This window comes from Pelecanus crispus, chromosome 10 (assembly GCF_030463565.1).
Source record: "Pelecanus crispus isolate bPelCri1 chromosome 10, bPelCri1.pri, whole genome shotgun sequence".
NCBI classification, from domain to species: domain Eukaryota; kingdom Metazoa; phylum Chordata; class Aves; order Pelecaniformes; family Pelecanidae; genus Pelecanus; species Pelecanus crispus.
This window is the reverse complement of record NC_134652.1, coordinates 37,308,890-37,329,999: the sequence shown is the minus strand read 5'-3', so window position 1 is coordinate 37,329,999 and position 21,110 is coordinate 37,308,890. Positions and strand designations below refer to the sequence as shown.

Below are 21,110 nucleotides of genomic sequence, written 5' to 3'. Positions count from 1 at the left end.
TGTAAGAAATCAGAGTGTATTTTAAACTAAGTAGGTAGCCTAAGCAGCTTCTGGAACTAGATGGGAACTCAGGAGGTGACGAGGCAGATGCTGGAATTGCACGTAGTAATTCATTTTTGTGTTCTTACCACTAGTTTTCCTATTTGATTACCAGATTTGATTGCAAGCTAAAATTAACAACCCTAGTTTTGATCATCACCAAACCGATCCAGTTCGAAGGAAGCCCAGCATGTCCTATCACCCTGTCTGCAAAATAACAAAGGATTCTTCCTTTGCTTTAGGTTTCAATACGTATGGCTGTAACTATGCGCCTAGACAGACTAACAGACAGCCAACTCCGTGTGTCCTACGAATCACACCCGCGTCTTCTCACCGCGAAGGCTGTACATCGATCATTAGGTAACTCTGAACTCTTAATTCACCTTCCAAATGCCCCAATTCAAGTATACAGATTGAGCGTTAATACTTCCAACTATTCCCCATTTATATACAGCCCTTTGTTGCAAGTATATTAAAATAAAGAGGTATCAAATCTAAAGAGAGTATCAGGTACGCAACAGTTACTTGTATGAGTGAGCTGTCTGATGAAAATCAGATTCCAAGGCGTAGTTTTCAGCAGTTATAATGATTTGATCATGTTCTGCAAGACTTAGAAAATTTGGCAGAACTTGACAGACACTTTTAAGTTCTGGCCTACGTAAGATACCTTACACGGGTCATAATTTTCCACGCTGCTTAGATTTGGAATTACTTGCGAACACACCACGTACAATCCACAGAAAGAAAATACCAACGCTAGCAAGCATAACCTGAAGCTGAAATAACATCAGATGATTACAGGTAAATATATGTTCTTAGAACTATTCCCCAATGAACTCCTCAAATAAAAAGGGCTAATTATCCCTCCAGCCACTGCTGGCTGCAAGTTACGACTTTTCTGGGATCCGGTATGGCAGAATGAGTAGCAGACTCAATTTCCATTTCATTCTATCTTTAAGTTAAGAGGCAATGTAGCACTTAACAAAATATTATTATTTTCAGAGTGCCTGAATTCAATTTCATTAAAAAGTAGACCGTGCAGTTTGTCATGAAAAGGAAGTCTCACTTTCAGATCTGGGATCTTTAAGAGGTTTGAATTCCTGTGCTTCAGAAGCTTTGAAGTGACCGTACTTACACAGGAGCTTACTCGTAGCAAATTACTAGTATTTTGTGAAGTACGCTTCCAGCATTTTCTTATAAAATATTTGCATATAAGTGGCATTCAGTGCTACGAAAAAATATTAATCTAGTCAGGGCTGGCATTGCTGGTGAATTCCAAGACCTGCTTCCATACTTCAAAGCAACGGACATTTGCCCAACATACAAACGCACCGTTAATATTAAGCAGTTGTTCCAGTCATTTCACTGCTGTTACATACAAATGCTAAATGGTAAGTATATGTGTAAATGCAACATTTCATTCAATCACAGCAACGTAACAACTTGGTTTTCATTTCCAAAGTTAGAAAAAGACTGTTTCTAAGCAGGCAGAGATCTGAGATGGATTTCTTTTTTCCAGATATGCATCCTTTGATAGAGAAATTATTCTTGAATGTTACCTCCACTGATGTACAAGAAGCGATCCTAGCTATTTAGAGCATTACAATGCTCTAACTGCTACAAACCCCCAGATTGTTGGTTTTACTTAATCTTTACTCTTTTGAGATTGTCTTTCTTCACAACTATGGCCTCAATTTCTAAAAGATCACTTAACTGAGTAATTCCCAACTGATTTTCTCACTAGCAATCCAGCAAGGTATTTGGTACAACGACCACATCTGAAAAACCACATCTGTGGGTTTTCCTCTCATACTGGGACTTAAAGATCGTAACAATCACCTGACTCCACCACCGACCCCACGATACCATACTCTCTACCTTCTGACTGGTAACTATACCAACATGAAGCCTGGTAACTGCACAGTGCAAGAAAAAGTGAATTTGATGAGAACTGAGCCTGGGGGAGGTCAATTGATGAGTTTGTTTTAGCTCTTCCTCTACAGAAGTCCATAAAACTCCTCAGTTAGATAATTATTTGCCTTTGAACATCAGACCTCTGCTGCGAATAGCCTATCTGTCCCATGGCCAGTCCTCTCCTAAGAGCCCGGGTGTCTTAAAGGAATTAAGGGATTGTGTAGGAAGGATCACTCCCATACCTTTCTTGATCCGTTCTGTACCAAGATGAACTTACATCCTCTGTAGAGCAGTAATAAATAGATGCAAATACCATGGGAATTTCTAAATACCTAAAAAAACTTCATGCAAATGCACCCACTAAATCAAGCAGCATTTTAAAAGGCACAGTAATCACAACTGTAAACAGTAGAAATGAGAAAATCCCATGTACGTACCACAGTGCTTCCATTGTGCATGTTATGCGTGTCCTTATGGGCATGGGCACAGAAATCTATGCAAGCTGTTACACCAGAGAAAGGCCTACCGTCCTTGGATCCGAGCCGGCAGTCTGGGCCCATGTGTTCATTTTCCACCTAAAAGTAAAATAAACTACAGGTACTTGGGACTGAAAGTGAGCGATCTGGCACCCCATGAGCCACAACTGCACTTGTGACAGAATAAGCGCAGCCAGTAAGAATGATCGGAAAGCATGTACTTTCCTACGAAACATGCAACGACTGGATGTCAATGAGATAATCAGCTCAGCCAGAGTCAAAATGTCTTTAAATAATAAAAACATTTTATTTACAGGGATATCTGTAAGCCTTTTAAGTACGCACGGCTCAGGGCATAACTTAACCACCAGCTGCAAGAAGAAAGGTGCAGTATTTTAAAACCAAATAAAGCAAGCACTGTAAGTAAGGGGGTTCACCACGTCTGCGAGGTCTGCGGCTTCTACCCATGAACATACTTTGGGGTTTCATCTTGTTTTCAAAGTACGTTGCCTGTTCAGAGCTACAGCTACACTAGCTGAATGTCACAGACCTACCTGGTTCTGGAAAGCTTCAGGAGCAAGCTTTTTATAAACCGGAGCCACATCGGTAGCTAAAGTTTGCAAATTGTTTTCAAGAAGTTCCTCCTGCAGAGAAAGGCAACATTTAGAGCGCTGTAATTTGCTTTAGAAGAATCTAATCCAGTTTAGCCTGACAAGTCAGCCTCTATCTCGTATTTCATTAACCTGACTTCTGTTCTGCTGCCCTTTGGCATCAACCATAAATAAGCCTACTTTTGCATGACTAAAATACCAAAAATTGTTAAATGTAAGTCAACCAAAGAACAATGGAGGATATCTGCTAGGGCAAAGAAACCCAACACACAAGGAACTAATTGCTGCATCATCTCTCCCTTCCGATACATAGACAGTCAAAAAATGAAGTATGTTCCAAACAAAACAGAGAAGTAACATCTAGGAGAGAAAAATTCTACCACATGCTGAGTCGAGATGGAATCCCAGGTCTTTTTTTAGTGTTTTGCTTATGGGGTCTTAACTTAGGTCAACGCAGCCCTGCTAAAAGAATCCTAGGTTTCCACCTTCTTTTTCTTTTACTCATACGAGTAACTCCCAATAGCATTTGATATTAATTTCAGCTCTTAGGGGAAGAGGTATGTTTCTAACATTGCAACAGAACTCTTACCAGGAACATTTGATAAATATTTTGTTCTTTGGAGATGCAAAACTCAGGACTTTATGGAAATATCTACTGGATTAGGAAGCAATATTCCTTTCCTTGGGGTGAGCCATACAAACATGGAACTAGCCAGGTGGGGTTCTATGACAGTGTAACATTTAAGCTCTTATTTATAGAAACAATCCCTAAATTATTTTCCTAAATTTCTGCTTTTCCAGGAAAATCACCTGGGGAAGAAATGGGTGGTGACATACTCCCTACTTTGTTTTCCTCCAAGGGCCAGGCTTTGAGAGACAACTGCAGCTTCAGTTTTGCATACTGTGTAGTGGCAAAAAATAACAGCTTATTTTATTTTGTTTAAAAAACCCACCAACCCACTTACCACATATTGTAAACACCAATGTATATAAACATATAAGAATACTTTAACATTTTTCAGTGTGATAGAATCATAGAATCATTTAGGTTGGAAAAGACCTTTAAGATCATCCAGTCCAACCATTAACCTAACACTACCAAGTCTACCACTAAACCAATTAAGGGTACAGTAATAATTAATTTCATGTTTCCTGGCTTGGTGGTTAGATTATGTTTTAATGAAAGTAAAAACTAGGAATCATTAAGGTTGGAAAGGATCTCTAAGATCATCAATCCAACCATCAACGAAACACCCCCATGCCCACTAAACCATGTCCCAAAGTGCCACGTCTGCCCGTTTTTTGAACACTTCCAGGGATGGGGACTCCACCACCTCTCTGGGCAGCCTGTTCCAATGCTTGACCACCCTTTCCATGAAGAAATTTTTCCTAATCTAAACTTCCCCTGACACAGCTTGAGCCCATTTCCTCTTGTCCTATCGCTAACTGCTTGGGAGAAGAGCCCAACACCCACCTCACTACACCCTCCTTTCAGGTAGTTGTAGAGAGCGATAAGGTCTCCCCTCAGCCTCCTCTTCTCCAGGCTAAACAACCCCAGTTCCCTCAGCCGCTCCTCATAAGGCCTGTGCGCTCCAGACCCTTCACCAGCTTCGCTGCCCTTCTCTGGACATGCTCCAGCACCTCAATGTCTTTCTTGTAGTGAGGGGCCCAAAACTGGACACAGTATTGCAGCTGCGGCCTCACCAGCGCCGAGTACAGGGGGACAATCACCTCCCTGCTCCTGCTGGCCACGCTATTCCTGATACAAGCCAAGATGCTGTTGGCCTTCTTGGCCACCTGGGCACACTGCTGGCTCATGTTCAGCCGGCTGTCTACCAACACCCCCAGGTCCTTTTCGGCCAGGCAGCTTTCCAGCCACTCTTCCCCAGGCCTGTAGCGTTGCATGGGGTTGTTGTGACCCAAGTGCAGGACCCTGCACTTGGCCTTGTTAAACCTCATACAGTTGGCCTCGGCCCATCGATCCAGCCTGCCCAGGTCCCTCTGCAGGGCCATCCTACCCTCCAGCAGATCGACACTCCCACCCAATTTGGTGTCACCTGCAAACTTACTGAGGGTGCACTCAATCCCCTCGTCCAGATCATTGATAAAGATATTAAACAAGGCTGGCCCCAAAACAGAGCCCTGGGGAACACCGCTCGTGCCCGGCTGCCAATTGGACTTAACTCCATTTACCACCACTCTCTGGGCTCAGCCACCCAGCCAGTTTTTTACCCAGCAAAGAGTACACCCGCCCAAGCCATGAGCCGCCAGCTTCCTTAGGAGAATGCTGAGGGAGATGGTGTCAAAGGCGATGTTACGTTACAAAAGGACACTGTATTTTTAACTCGTACTATAGCCAGTTTATCAACTGTTGATTGCTACCACAGGTTTTTCTGAACTGCACTGAAGGTAGTGCATCCTTAATTATCTATCCTACATACTATTCTTACCTAGGTATATCACACCCTTAACCTCATCTCACTCCATCCAGTGCCTCAAATGATCCAAATCTTTCTGGACTTCAAATTATCTTCTTAATTTGCTACACCTCCTAGCTTTATGTCATCTGCAAAATCATCAATATTCAATATTTAGCTAAAAGAAGTATCTGCTAGAAAAATTAATGACAAAACCAAATGAAGAGAAAAATTATTTACCAGTAATTTCACTTGAGGTGCACTGGCAACCTGCACGTGCACTGCAAGTGCTCAAGCACCACTGTCCCCTACAGCTGGAGGCTTTTTGCACAGTGGTAGGCTAAGGGCGCGTGTGCTTCCCTCGCAGACAAACGGTTAGGGAGTAGCTGTGTGCTGCGCAACCCTCATCCCCTCTCAGCTGCAGAATCCAAAGAGGCTTTAAGACAACTTCCATGGAAAAGGAGAAATGAGGGAATGCACTTTCAGGTCACACATCTAGAAAATGCCCTGGTTAAGTCACCTCCTCTTTTAGGCAACTGCTTTTACACTGTGGTAGAAGGCATTCTCCTCCAAAAATTTACAGGTTACCTGTCAAGTGAACAGGCAATGCCAGACAGCTCTCGTGAGTGGGGTATCATTTCCAGATGCTGCTGTGAATGCCGTTGTGCATGACTAGGCGTCCGAATGGAGCTCAGGGTGGCCATTTCACAGACTCAGAGGAAGTGATGCCACCAGCAGAGCTGGCAGTCTCACAGAGTGTATTCTGATCAAAGACAGATCTATGTGAGTGCTCTCCTAAGAGATCAGGCACAGCCTAACTTTCGTTAGACAGTACCTATGAAGGTTGCCGCCTTTGTTGATTCCCGAGGTAATGTTATTAAAAAGATCAGAAATCTACAGAGAAAACACATGCACAGAATACTCCATGCACAGCATTACGCAGGGGGAGAACCTGAAAACACAGGATCGCAGAGAATGGAAAAGGACCACAGAGAAGGAACAGGATTCCTAAAACGAAAGAATGCCCAATAAATACGTTTTTCTATAAACCAAAAATGTATAAAACAAACACCCTCTTGAGACAGGCAGGGCTATTTTCAGCTTGTACTGCCCGAGTCACGTATTCGGTGAGAAGAAGGGCCGCGTGTGCTCCATTCTGCCTCAGCAGAAGTTCCCCACTTTAAGTGCTAATGAAGTTTGTGAATACCCACAATGCGAGCAGACAGCACAACTCAGAGGAGATGGAGGGTTTTGCATTCATGCACATATGCATATAAGATGCTTCAACTCTTTCAGGAGAAAATTAGGACTTGGGAGGAATATTTAGCTCCAGTCAATCAACTGACATCTCTCTCTTCCAAGAAACAATTAATGTTTCACATTGTGTGCACACACGCATGTGTACACTACACATTAAAAAAAATGCAAGAGTACCTCGGCTACTGTCTGGACTTCAACCAGCTAGGTCTTTTCTGTAGCTGGCAGCAGTGGAGTTCAGGAGCTGAGGAAGATTATCAGCAGGGTAACCCAAACAGAGAACTAGGTAACTGGCTACCCTATAGTATATGTCTCTTAAAGCATGGCAGATGTGCTAGTGAAGATGTGATACTTTTATCTGGGAGTTCCACAGGGAAGCGGGGTTAGATCTACAGTCAGAACAAAATGCACCTTTGAGTTACCCTGAGGAATATATGTTCATCAGGCAGCAGTTATCAGTTTACAACATCTTTATTCCTTCATGAAAATAATTCCAATGTAAAAAAAATGAATTTGGTTGGGTTTTTTTAGAGGTTCGTTACTTCACATAATCCATCACCGTGTCTTCTGTGCCAGCACAGCTTTATGTCATCACTAACACTTACAAGCAACAATTACAGTATCATTTCACTGCATCGTATTTTACTGTATTCATTCCTTCAAAAGTGTTTAAAAAACACGCTGTCCAGAGAAAAAACAGTGTATTCTAGGTGGAAGACAGAAGACCAGGTTGTCAGCTGGTCAGACAGCAGTGTGAAAGCAGTGCAACCCAAGGTACAAAATTTTCTATGACAAGGCAAAAGGACCGAATCTCTGAGGTGCAGCCTTGGTGCTTAGAAAAACCTTTAGCTCTATTTTACACTTACAAAGAATTAACATTTCATACAGAGTTACGCAGTGGAGCTAAATATGCATACAGAAAAGCATTTAAGGATAATTTTAGGGTAAATACATAGTGAACAACACTGAGTTTTCATACAGTGGAAAAATGATAAATACTACAGTTACAGAACATTTAGTTGGGTGCCTGTGTGATAAGCTATGCATGCATGTGTGAGAGAGAAGTGGTAGATATCCGTAGATTTCTAGTTCTGAAAATCATCAGACTAAGTATTTGGAGGAAAACAAAACAATAAAATAAATGAAATAAATTGAAATAAATCTTACTTGTTTAGGGTCGTCAGTGAGAAGCCTGAATTTCCTGGGGTTTTTGCTTCTGGCAAACTTACAGCCATTGAAATACATACTCCACGAACAGCCAAATGAGAATGACGCTCCACAAGTTTCTGGATCAAGCCCTTGACATGCACAAGTACGACTATGAAAGGAAATAAAGACACAGCAAGTCAGCTGACAACGCAGCTTTTCTTTTTTTTTTTTTTTTTTTTTTTTTTTTTATTTAAGGTCAATGCTATTTGCTATTTCTTTTATAATACACAGCATAACAACACAGGCATTTATAAAACACACTGTTTATACCAAATAGTTTCTCTTAAGGAAATATTTATGTGTAGAGGACTGACTTTTTTCCCCATAAAGACAGTCTCAACTCCCAAAGCCCCACTTTTGGGAAATACACAACACTCAGTTATAGCCATATAAATATACCCATGTCGCTTGATTTTGACTTCTCCAGTTGGATAAATCTTTTTATCCAAGAAAATACCACTCCTACCAAAGGTTACCCCTAAATCCAGTAATTATTTTGTTATGTGCAGCAATACCATTAGCTCCAAATTGATCTAACTTTCAGAGTGGAACAGCCCCACTTAGCCCAACCCTTTAACACAAGCATTAGATTCAGGTCACTGTATGGCTATTAGAGTCTCCTTAAATGCAGGCTACACAAAAATCAGCACAAAGGCAGCACTGCTACAGAGCCTCAGTTGCAACACATCATCTAGTCAATTAAACTAAACTCCTCTCAGAGACACAGAGAGGAAGATCCTAATTCTGAGCGTTCAATCTCTCGTTTATTTAAAAAAGTCACATATCGCCGCCTTAGCAGCTCTCCTTTGCGTGGCCGCGTGCGCAAAGGGCACACTGAATGTCTTGGGCAGCGTGCGCAAAGCCAGGAGAGAAGGTCCTTGCCACCCCTTTACCTGGGCGTAGCGTGTACAACTATCACCTAGAGCCTGCTCTCTAGGAAAAGCCAGGAACTAAGTTTTATACTGAAATGACACCTAGTGGTTTGTAATTTTAAACGAGCTTTTGTATTATTTATTTTATTAGTCTTACTATTGAGTTCTCAAGTTATTTGTTGCAGAACATTCAAAAGGCAAGACAACAATCATTTACTATTGAAGTAACTTACTCTTCATTTAACGCACATCTGCGGCTGGTGGGACAGCCGTATTTTCTGAGACTCTGCGTCAGTTCTTTGTACAGCGTATCAGCCAGGAGATGAGGGATCCCTTCCCAGGCCAGTATGAGTATCACGATGACGGCAGTTTGACAGTGGTGTCCTGCACGCTGACGTACCAAGCACAGCAACTTTTCCTCATCACTACTTCTTCGTATCACCTGGAAGAATCATTTTGTTTATTCTTTGATAAGCGTAGGAAACACGTTAACGGGTTACTCTTCTCTGGGACATGTAAAGCCTGGAAGAGTAAGAATTACTGCTGCCCAAAGAGTGTCCATCAGCAAGCAGGACTGCGACAGCATCGCACACTGATGTCTGGTGTAGAACATGATTTTGCGTTGCCTTTTTACCTGTAGAAGAAATAGCAGCACGTTTTACAGGAGGAGGAATATTTTAGGTGTTCTACACAAACAACAAAGATGCATTAAGAGGAAAATAACCGCTAGAAGGAAATAACAATCCTGAGACAACAGATCCACCAAGAACCTAACAGTCACCTTGAAAACAATACAGAAAACATACTGCCAAAACCCCGAACGCAGGTACGTAAAAGCACATCACAAAAGCACACGTATACATGTGTTAGGATGGTTACCACAGTTACGTATCAGTACATAAAATGGTTCCCACCTTGCAAAGTAAGACTGGAAGAAAGCAATGACAATAAACTGCGTTCTTAGTGAAGGAAGCAATGAGGTTTTTCAGAACATATCCCTAGACGACCTACATTAAAGTTCTTAGCAGAGTGCTGAAGTTTTTTACTAAACTGTATGATATGCAAAGCAACCTTTGTCAACCTTATCCATAAAACACAAAGACTAACACAATATGGAACAGTACAATATACCACTGAGCTAAGGAAAAAAAAAAAAAAGGGAAAAAAGCTAGACAGTCCTACTCCCACCTATTTAGGTTTTTATCACAATCTGAAAGAGTCGCATTGTAAGACCAAAAAAAATGCATTAAAGCTAAGTAATACAAGAACACAATCTTTGAAAATATGTTTGCCTATTCTTTGAACGTGTTTAGCCAGCATAACCTGTACGAGGCCTCCAACAAAAGCGTCAAGACCTCAGCGTTAAGCTTCAAGCATATTAGGCCCGGACCTCTCTCAGGCACTAGAGGCTAAATCCTCGTCCTCGGCTCTGTCGTACGGGGACGGGGACCAGCAAGTCTGCCTTCCTTACCGCATGCTGACGGCGAGCCCTTCCGTTGCAATGCGCTTGCTCAGGGCAAGCGGTTGGTCACCCTGGCTTTCCACCCAACACCCCTTCTCCATCAGCAGAACTCCCACAGACATGTTACTAGCCACAGTCTATAAATGCAGGAAGGCAACGGAGTTTCACCTACTCTTTGAATACCTCCAAATACCTGAGTTTTCATGCACATTCCCTATTGGACTGACGTCAAAGCTTCTTTGTTGCCAGACATGCAACTGTGATTCATATGTGACCCCCAGCCTGATCAGCTGTGAATATCTAAATTATGTGAACTCATTAAAAGTGGGGACCAAAGCACGCTTGCAATTAATCTGCAAATGAAAAAGGTTTTCAATAGATGAACGGTTTCAGAGGGAATCTGTGCAGGCTTAGCAGGAAGAAGCAAGCTTAAAGTTAATCTGTGTCAAGGCAGAAAGCATCACCCTTCTAAAGTTAATCATACAGTCTTACAATCAGCCTTAAGCTTAATGAGAAAACAAGGAAATGCATCCGAGATACCATTCCTCAAAAGAAGCCTTGGTTGTGACTGACCAACCAGTACAGTATTTGTTATAAAGAAAGAAAAAATAATGCAACTCATTTACACTTGAGTGAGGTTTACAGAAAATCTATTATGGCCGATACAGGTTATTCACGTCGGTGAGAATTTTACATTCCTGAGGCAGCACAGTTCCTTCAAGTCAGAAGGAGAATAATTTAATTTTGTTACTCAGCATGAAGGGTGGTGCATTTGCTCTCTTTTTTTGGGTTTATAGACTTTGTAACGCCAATAAAGAAATCTGGTACCTCTTAGTTTGTCAGTACAACATCAGGTTGCCCTTTCTGAGTTCTCATACAGTTCTAAACTGGAAATACACAGTCCAGGAAAAATCACAAACAGACAGGAAGGAAAGTTATAGTTTCCTTTAAACTAACACCACACTTCCCTGGAGTTAAGAGAACACAATACTCTTACAGGACCCAAAACCATGTTACAATCCATCACCTTTCACGCCACAAAGGTAGCTAATGGATTTATTAGTTGTCTGAATTTAACTTCTGTGGCTCTTAAAAGGTTACAGCGTATGCTCATCTGACTACTACGGCCAGAGCGCTCCCGTCCTTTTGTTACAGGAGATAAAGCACTTTTCTCACCTGACTGTTCCGGCCTTAGAAGAGCACAACTTGCACCAAAACAATCACAGTTCCTCTGGGCCTGCAGCCAGCGACAGTGCAGACAGCGCTGGCGCCGTGTTGCTTTTCCCGTATAAATTGATGATGCCCCTTCACGTGCTATAGCTGACACTCTCAAAGCAGTAACAAGCAGAGCCGCCCTTTTGTAATAATCATAAATCCACAGCACTACTACACCCAATATATAGAAAAGCACATTTGAGCAGGACAACTGAAAACTATAGAATAAATTCAGCCAACGGAAACACCATGTCATTCTTGATGATTTAACAGTTTTTCTAGTGGGGGAAACTGCCACTGCACTCCTTGACGCCCTGACTTCCTAGTTACATTAACATTCACGTAACTCCATCAACTTTCAACTTGTCATTTGTTTTCCAGTGCCATTTGATGTAGTTCATCAAATAAGCTTTTGACCTCTACAAGAAATTATATGTACATTATATTATATGTATATACATATAAAGCTAAAGTGAAACTGACTGCATTTGCTTTTGTTACTAAACTTGCGGTTATCTGAGTAATTGGTACAATCCAAAATATGACTACAAGCTGTGTACCGCTTAACAAGGTTTTGCCCGATGTGCTTACAGATCAGATTTCTTACTATTTTTCTAAGTAATGGATGTAGTAAGGCTTTAGCTGACTGATCATTTTTTCAGTTACTCTTTAGCTGTCTCCAGTTCATTCTTTCTATTCCAGTTTCTGCAGTTTGAAATTACTGGGGATGGTTCCAAGATCTTTTCACCCTTAAACATGCCCAAACCATGCAGGGTTTTAACCCACTGCTCCCCTCCTCCACCCCCCCATTTACTTTATGGAAACATCACACTTGTTAAATTCATACAACAGCAATGCCATCCTAATGATGTAATCAGGAGAGCAGCATATACAAAATCTCAGCCTACATTTTAGTTCACTTTCCTTTCAGCATGCATTTGACAGTGTCTTCCTCAGCAAGGCAAATGGAATTAGTATACTGTCACAGCCACAGAGAATATGATAATAATGCAATTTATTCATCAATTCTTCATGCAATAATTTAAAATGCATATTTGCTATTGAAAGGTTGCAAACATAATTCCCAGTGTACTTATTGTTTACTGATGAAACACTGAGATGCCAAATATTAAGTTAAATACGCGACAAACAGAGCAAGTCCCTGAATGTTTCCTCTGACTGTGAACAACGCATAAATCAGCTGGCAAATCTTGTCTCCAAAAGTTGTTGGTACTAGCCATGATTTCTGTGATGTAGTTAACAACAGTGATAATTTAATACTTCAGTTTATTTCATTTTGGCCCCTAATGTATTTAAAAGGGATGAGAAAATAAACATGTGTTAAGTGGTGGAACTTTTAAGCTAGCTTTTTAAAATGGAAGAATAAAAACTTCTCCCCTGCAATTACTTTTCCACACAAAATAACCACACCTTCCTAGTGACTCACATAGAAAAATAATATAATCAACAAAACAGACTTGTAGTAAGCTTGTGAAGTATTACGTAGCACTTAAATGTCATACGGTCATCTTTTTGCACGTATGTAGCGACAGATTATCCCTGAACTCATTTTAGCAAGCAGTAACTGTCATCAGTACTGAGTATCCATCAAAAGATTTCCACGTTAACAATGAATAATCTGCTTCAGCTGCACCGCAGCACTTCTGGAAAGCAACAGACCCGCCAAGCTCCTCCACAACGCTTGACCGAAACCCATCAGCATGAAGTTACACGCTACCCACTCCCTCACCTGTTTGCTAACATAACCATGTCCAGGACAAATGGGACACACCTCCTCCCAATAGCTTTCTTATGCCCGTACCTGTTTGGACACACAATGGTTACCATCCTTGTAGGTTGCGGATTTGGGCAGGATGCTCATTTATTTTTCTCATTTTCACAACCAAGTTTTGTACATCCCTCCTGTGCTCCAGGCGGGCACGCACCCCTACTGCTTTCTGTACCACGCCTGTTCCGCGCTACTATGCCTATCCACGTGTCCTTGTTTATGCGTACATCTAAAGGAAGACAGCAATTCAAGCCCAGATATTCTCAAATGGCTGGATCTGAGCATATGAGCAAGCCTTCACACTGAGCCACAGCCAGACAGCTAGGACAGAAATACTATCAACAGCTATTATGGCATCATACCACAGCTAAACCTCTGTTTCTGCAAGTCACAAAGGTAGAATTTTACCCAATTTTCTTAACAGAAAGCATGAGCCAAAAACTAGAGTATATTTACTGAAGTGCCATACGCAGCAGAATTTGCTCCAGCAATTTAGCAACGAGTTATGGGATAAACAAGAAAAGTTAGTTTTTCACTCCCTCACGTTCAAGGACAGTGAAGAGACGAAGGGATGCTAAGAATTTAAGAATACAAGAGCAGGGCGATGTCAGAGTGCACTGTCCAGCCCTACCCTGATCCTGACAGTGACTAAGAGGAGTTGCCTAGGGATGAGTAAGAAAGGCTCTCGGATGCACAGACGCTTCTCGACGACTGCCAGGCACCTTCCAGCGACCTGCCAGCAGCTCGGGAGACGTGCTCTCTCCCAGCTTGTGAAGGATTTGCCTTCTGTGCATTTGTCCACTCACTTCTAAATCGACGCAGCATTTTACCATCCACTACATTCCTGGGCAAAGCTCAATTCCGGACTATGTGAAAACACCCCCACTACCTTTTCTTCGTGCTGAGCTCACCCCCTGCTAGTGCCCTCTAGTTTTGTATAGGATGAGACTGAATAATAAATTGCTATTCAGCTCTCCCTGTCACCAAAGACCAGTGCCCTGCCTTCTCCCCTTCCCTCTCTGCTAGGCTGAGCCTGTACTTCTACCATCTTTCCCAGTTCTGCACTTTCTGGAGTTGGGGGACCAGAACTGCAGACAGTATTCAAGACTGGGGGTGCAGCATGCTTTCTCAGAGGCATAATTATGTTTCACGTTTTCTTTATTCCTCCCCAGTAACTCTCACCAGTGTCTTTTGCTATTTTCATCACTATCGAACACTGAAGCTGATGTCTAATGAACTGTTAACCCAAGCAGTACCACTCAACCTAGCATCCATCACTGTGTATATGAAACTACAACTCTGCTTTCTGTGTAGCTTTATATTTATCAAGTGAGTTTCATTTCATTTTAGCAGCCTTTCGTTCCAGATGACATGCTTCCTGCTCTTCATATCTGTCCCTCCTCATTATCCCGAACAACTCTGTATCATCAGCAGTTTGTCACCTCAGCGTCTCCCACTTTTTTCAAATAATTTCCGAACGTATTGAACGGCATCAGTAAAGTTATGCTATCAACAAAACCTGCTTCAGCTGTCCAAATGCTTGAGTTCTACTTACTTGAATCATTTCTTTTAGATTGCTGAAGCAACTGTCTCAAACCTTGGCAGGAGCTCTATAACAAGGAGCTCCTTACTTAACAAGGATTAAGTACACTGTGAATAAAAATTACTTCTTGTCCTTAAACATAAGCCAGTCTATCTCAATTAGCACGTACATGACTTATGTTAAGTAGCTAAGAGTCAGCCTGCAGAAGCTCAGCACACCAGATGCTGAATTACCACATGGATGAGAAATTACTTTCCAATTTAGGATCACCAGAATAGCTGTGTTAACTTTAACATGATATAAACCAGACACCACTAGCAAATAGTACAAAATTTTAATTGCAAGTTAAATACGCTGCTATAAATTACTGGATGAAACAAACAAAAAAAAATACAACCAACAAAAAGGTTCTTTTTAGGTTTATTTCACCTCCATGTGGTTCCACTGCAATACTCCCTCCAGCCCATTCTGAATTTCTTCAGTAAAATAGCTATGTCTCCTTTGCAGGGTATCAGGAGTTGATTTTGAAGTGAGAACTTAGCTTAGCTGTTCACTGTAATTTCCTGAAATAGGTGACTCGTTTAGAACAGTTTGGCTCCAAGTTTTCTAACCTGCAGATTTTGCCTCTGCGCAAAGTCCGTGTATGGAGTCCTCTCTACACGGGATGAGATTCTCTGCTAAGCTGCAATTCCGTAAGAAGCTACACCAGGGCAAAGTGAGAGCACAGTGCTGTTAAAACCTACTGCTGCTCTAGCAGGTGATGCTGTGTAACAGGCAGCAGGAAAAATGCTCTTATTTGCCACAGAAGTGAGTCTGCCTTCCTGTTTCCTAATTCACCCCTACACACACATTAAACCACATTAAACTCTTACTGGAAAATGGTATAGCCTTTTATTCTCAGCATATCTAAGAGATATAAAACAGAAGTAAGTTCCACTTTCCTAAATTCTCTCTTCTCCAGTACTAGCAGACCACATCAAAAGAGTTAGCGCAGAACAGTTACCATCCATCACAATACAATAAAGTTACTTTGCTGTTTTTACAGGAATATCACTGAAGTGTGATACCTGCAATTATCCACAAACAGCTTTTCCAAGTTGCTACTGGAAGCGGTATTGTACCATTTACAAATGAGCAAACTGCAGCAGACAGAGGTTAAGTGATTCTTCTATAATCGTGCAACCAACACTGCCGAAATGAGGAGACAAAATTCAAGTCTCAACTCCCAGTGCCCTCTTACCCTCCTTACTTCCTCAGACCTCCCTTTCTGTTTTATTGCGGGCAATGGTAAACTCCACTTTGTATCATACGGATCACAACAAGAATCTACTCTCTCAGTTTGTTCAGATATCCCATTTGTTTTAATTAAAGTAGTGATAATAGCAAGTATTATAAAGGAGCAAGCATTTAAGTTAACTTTCTTTAACATAGCTTTTTTTGTTTCATGTTTACGCTATTAAAGTATTTGAGCAGTTCTTCATTTTAAACAATGTTACAACACTTTTATTTACTTCAGAAACCATGTAAAAGTTTCTAATAATTTTGATTCTCAAAGCATTAGAGCACTTTAACAAAGAACAGCTTTACTGTGGATAACGTTACAAACATATTCATCCCAAATAAACTCCTCTAATTCTGTATTTAACAGGTATGCCTCCTCGCAAACAGTGCCTGCACAGCTATAGGACCTGCTACACACACTAACTTAACGTAGGACACCATTAGGGCAAGAAAGTGATGCTCTAATACGTCGTCCAAAAAGGTGAACAAAACCCCCACCAACCACCCTCTCTGGTAATGTTAGGTTAATGGTTGGACTGGATGATCTTAAAGGTCTTTTCCAACCTAAATGATTCTATGATTCTAAAATTAACTTTCTTCCAGACTTCTGCTTTTTCAGTTCCCAATTTCAATCACTTTCTCAACTCAAGCCGAACTAGTAAACTGAAAAAAAAATCATCATCTCTGCATCTACAGAAGAATTTATTGTTGTTAAGGCTCATTCAGCACTCAACAAATTGTAGTTTCTGGCATTTAGCTACACATTCCTATCAGTTCAATGACCTATATAGTCTCGGTTATGACAGTGGATTATTTAAGCATTACTTTTAAAAAATTGATTCATTTCAGTAGCTAATAATAGGTTCTGGACTGTAATTTCGCATTTAACTATATTTTAAAAGTATTGGTCATCAGTTTTTTTAATCCATTTTTAATCCACCCTTATTTTTTTATTATTTATATACCCTACAAATATACAACCAACACTACAGAAAGGTAATAAAGATCTGTCAAGTTATAAATATAAAACCCCAAAAGGGCAAGACAGTACAGAAGTGGAAGAGTTTGAGAAACTACTTGCAAAAGGCATAAAAGGCCCACAGTACTCTATTTTCAAACCAATTAGGGCCACCAGCAGACTAACAGAATCTGAGGGGTCAACAGATCATCTAAGTGCCTTAAAAAAAAGAAAAAAAAAAGGTGCTCAGAAAAGGTAAGGGTCAAGATGCAAAACCCCCTTCTGCTGTATTCTCAAACAAGAAGTTTGGGAAGATTCCTGTGTCAGAAACCTTCACAGGGGACAACCAAGGATTTTTTTCTTAAGTTAAAGCCCTGACAAAATTATTTATAGGACAATAGCAACAAAATAACCAAACCCAAACAACCACACACCCCCCCCCCGACCAGTAGTAATTTGCCAAATTCAGATGATATCCACCAAAGAAACTCAAGGATGAAACAACTGAAGTCTTAAATGTGATGTGCATTGTCTTGATTTATAATACATTAGTACCAGAGGGCCTGACCATTACCAAGAGGATACCAATTAATGAAAAGACCCTAGAAGAAATGTTGATTCAGTGATGACATTAGCTTGGTAGCTGCATGAGGCAAAGCAGTGATCACACAGGAAACTCTGATGCACAGGGAGAAGTCAAACAAACTTTTCTGGAGCGAAGTCAGAGCTCAGTCATACTGCAGGTCTTTCTAGAATTCCAAAAGCCAGTCACTGAGGTCCCTTAGTAAAGGCTCTTAAAAAAACCCTAATGTGTCTTGGGACAAATCAAAAGACCACACATGAATAATTGGTGAAAAGACATGAAACAAAGGCTGGTATGTCTCCGATGGGAGCTCTCGAGAACTGTGTTCAAGCTTGTGCTCTTCAGCATGTTTGTTAAGGGCAAATAAAAGGATGACAACATTGGTTGACGACACTAAGCAATTCAGAGTAGTGAAGACAAGCACAATCTGCAAACAAATGAAGGCGTTCATACTGCTGAGCAGGCAGTAAAGTGGCAGATAAAATTCACTGTAGATGTGCATATTTAATGTACATGGTGAAAACAGCTCTATTTTTAGATAGAGATGGACTATGAGTTAGCCATTACCATGCAGGAATGAGAATCTGGCATAATGATAGAAAGCGCTATGAAAATGCCAAATCACTGCTCTGCAACAGAGAAAAAGCAAAAACAACCGTTAGGAATTACTGGGAATAGAGCACAAGCCTGAAAACATTATGCCAGCATTTTAACTCCTAGCACAAGAGAACAGGAAGGAAAAGAAGTGAAGATGACAACATTTATGAAAGGCAACTGAACAGAAAGACACTGCGTCCAGCTCAGGGAACGCCAGAGCTATGAATTACTGGAAACTTGGGAGTCTTCTGGAGGCAGCTGCCCTGCTCTCACACCCTTCTGCTATCGGTCAGTGCTGGAGACAGGGTATCGGCAAGAAGGACCTCCGCCCTGACCTGGCCTTTTTTATCACTTCTTATCTCCTGTCTTTATTCAGAGCTGCAGCCTTAAAAATTACATTGCAGCTCTGAACAAAGACAACAGATAGCAATGATAGCTTACTTGATCCAAGCCAACGTCCACTGAAACCAGGAGAGGAATCCGTAGGAAATCCAGAAAACATGAAGACCCAAAGCTGACCTCCTCTGAGGTCACTGGCATGTATCGTTGACTTCAGTGCAGCAGGATGATGCCTACAGTGAGTTACTCATGAACAACTAACAAATTCATAAACCATTTCACATAAATTGAGGTGTATGTAATTTACCATCAGACATACTGAGAGCGAAAAAAAAAAAACCAAACCCTGCCCCACAACACATCTGTTATCAACTAAAGCACTAATAAAATAATGGGACCGATATGAGTCAAGTCACCCATCACTGGCTGGTTCTAGAGGGTGCACAGGAAGATGGAACTTTGTATTGTATGACCGGGCTACTAAGAATGGCAGGCCAGTAATTTCAGTACATCAAAGGGTTTTTTTTCTTTAAACTTATTATGAAGAAGCATGATGAACTTGGACAAAGCAAAAAAGCAAAAGAAATCCAAACAGAAAAGAAAGAAGACTACATTTACCCCGGCATATGTCAGAGAATGGCAAGTTATTTTCTAATCACACAGTTATCATCTACACAGATACCCCCACATTTGAAATCTCTGACAAAACTCTATTAATTCTATTTTGAGATAAAAATGAGACGACACAATTTCTGATGGAAATAAAATCAGAGGTCAAGCAGTCTCTCTGCTGCCGCACGCAGTGAAAACAACAGCAAGCTCATCTTCACTGCACGCAGTTTAGCTCATGTGGGTGTCAGGCTAATGCTTCCACATACAACTACCGCAAGGTTTCAAACCCTAGGTAGTGTTTACTGCTAACATTTAGGTTCAACTAATAGGAGCATTCTTGTCCACATCCAGAGGGATGAAGCATCAGCCTAAAATATAATACATCAAAGAAATTACAGAAGAGGCAGATGTTTATTTCTTCTCAAAAGATCATCGAAAGAGAAAAGATTCTGCAAGTTTATGGTAATGTGAAATCTAAGGAAGAAAACATCAGCTCCTTTTGGGGAAAGGAGTCCGTCTCAGTAAATGTTTAACACACCAGGCACATGTTTGAAGCCACTTAAGCGAAAACAACTTAGGAGGAAATCAGTATTATGAAATGCAGTCACTAACAGGAGAGTGTATGGACACAGGTATTTTAGAAGTCCTCCTTTAGTCTTAAAATGTTTCTAATGAGCCAATAAGACAAAATTATCTAGTGGAAATAGGGCAAATTAATTGGGAAAAATAGTTCAACATGATCCACAGATACATTCAATTCTTTCCTCTTTGCTTCAGCAGAGCCCCATCGTGTTGCTCTCACCAGCAAGTCTCTCAGGAGCCCTAAGGGCAATAGCTTGTCCATCTGCAAAGCAGAAATGAGTCTGTCCCAAAGCACGCTGTAAATGAACAAGTGAAAGTCTCTGTGCAGCTGACGGGACCTTGGGACTGCAATTATCAGAGAGCACAGCAAACTTTTTCCATATGCTTTCAAACAAATGTCACAATTATGTTTCTTTGGTCATAGCCAAAACCCAAATATGCTCTGTTATAAGGATTAAAATTAGCATGCCAATGAGAAGTTAATGCAACACATTAAGAATACCAACCCCAAAATGTGGACTTTATACAGGATGGAACAGTTCTACAGAGGAGATTTCAGTGATTTCCTTCCCTCTCCTGTATTGAACCGTCACACAGTAACAATTAGCAGATTTGGAAAAGTATTCATCCCTCTTTAGGTCCGAACTTGCACACAAAAAAAGTCACTGCTGCATAAAACAAGATTGGAACTTAAGTTAAATGAACATTAAAGCTAAGTCTCACCAACACTTTACATACAGAAATGCGAAAATCTAACTAACTGAAGAGCAGGTCCCCATACCTTAAAAAACCAGCCTTTTCTTTACGCCTCTGAGTGCTTTCTGACTGTCATCTTGTACACACATGTTGGACACCTACAGCCATGCAGATATACAATAAAATCTATCATTTCTGCTTTACGTAAAAGACAGTATGTTGATACTGGCAACAGAAAAATCAAGGTTAAGAGTTAGTTTTAAATGCCGTCTTCCTTTCAACTGCTCACAACTATTTCTAAGGTAAGATTTTTAACTCCCGTCCTCTGTTAAAACTGAGTATTCAGCTGAAACACTAGAGAAAAATCATTCCATTCTTTTCGGGTCAGTTGTTTATGAAATTAGTTTTACCATCTTTTTTCTTGGATGATGATTTGTTATTAAATATTATCTGAAGCAACATGCACATATGGGATTCCTTTCTGAAAAAGTTTGTATTGAGTATGAAAAACACATTTTGACTGTCCCACACATAAGCAGTAAATTTTTAGCATGCAGTACCATTCACGTACAATATGTAATAACCTTATTTTTGTCATTTAGTTACAAACGCTAGTCTACCAACTGTACAGTTATCTTCATTTTTTCAATCGAGTCTG

The 21,110-nt window shown here is 40.8% G+C and overlaps 1 protein-coding gene across 4 annotated transcripts in view; it reads right to left on the bottom strand.

Annotated features, from left to right (window-relative positions):
- Positions 1–21,110, bottom strand: part of TET1 (tet methylcytosine dioxygenase 1) — a 64,982-nt gene that overhangs the window by 12,663 nt on the left and 31,209 nt on the right. For all 4 annotated transcript variants that reach the window (XM_075717724.1, XM_075717726.1, XM_075717725.1 and 1 more), the window contains 4 exons: positions 9,029–9,237; positions 7,882–8,032; positions 2,984–3,073; positions 2,391–2,528 (listed from right to left, as the gene is read on the bottom strand). In XM_075717724.1, coding sequence (XP_075573839.1) covers positions 2,391–2,528; positions 2,984–3,073; positions 7,882–8,032; positions 9,029–9,237 — 588 coding nt within the window. The remainder of the gene's footprint in view (positions 1–2,390; positions 2,529–2,983; positions 3,074–7,881; positions 8,033–9,028; positions 9,238–21,110) is intronic.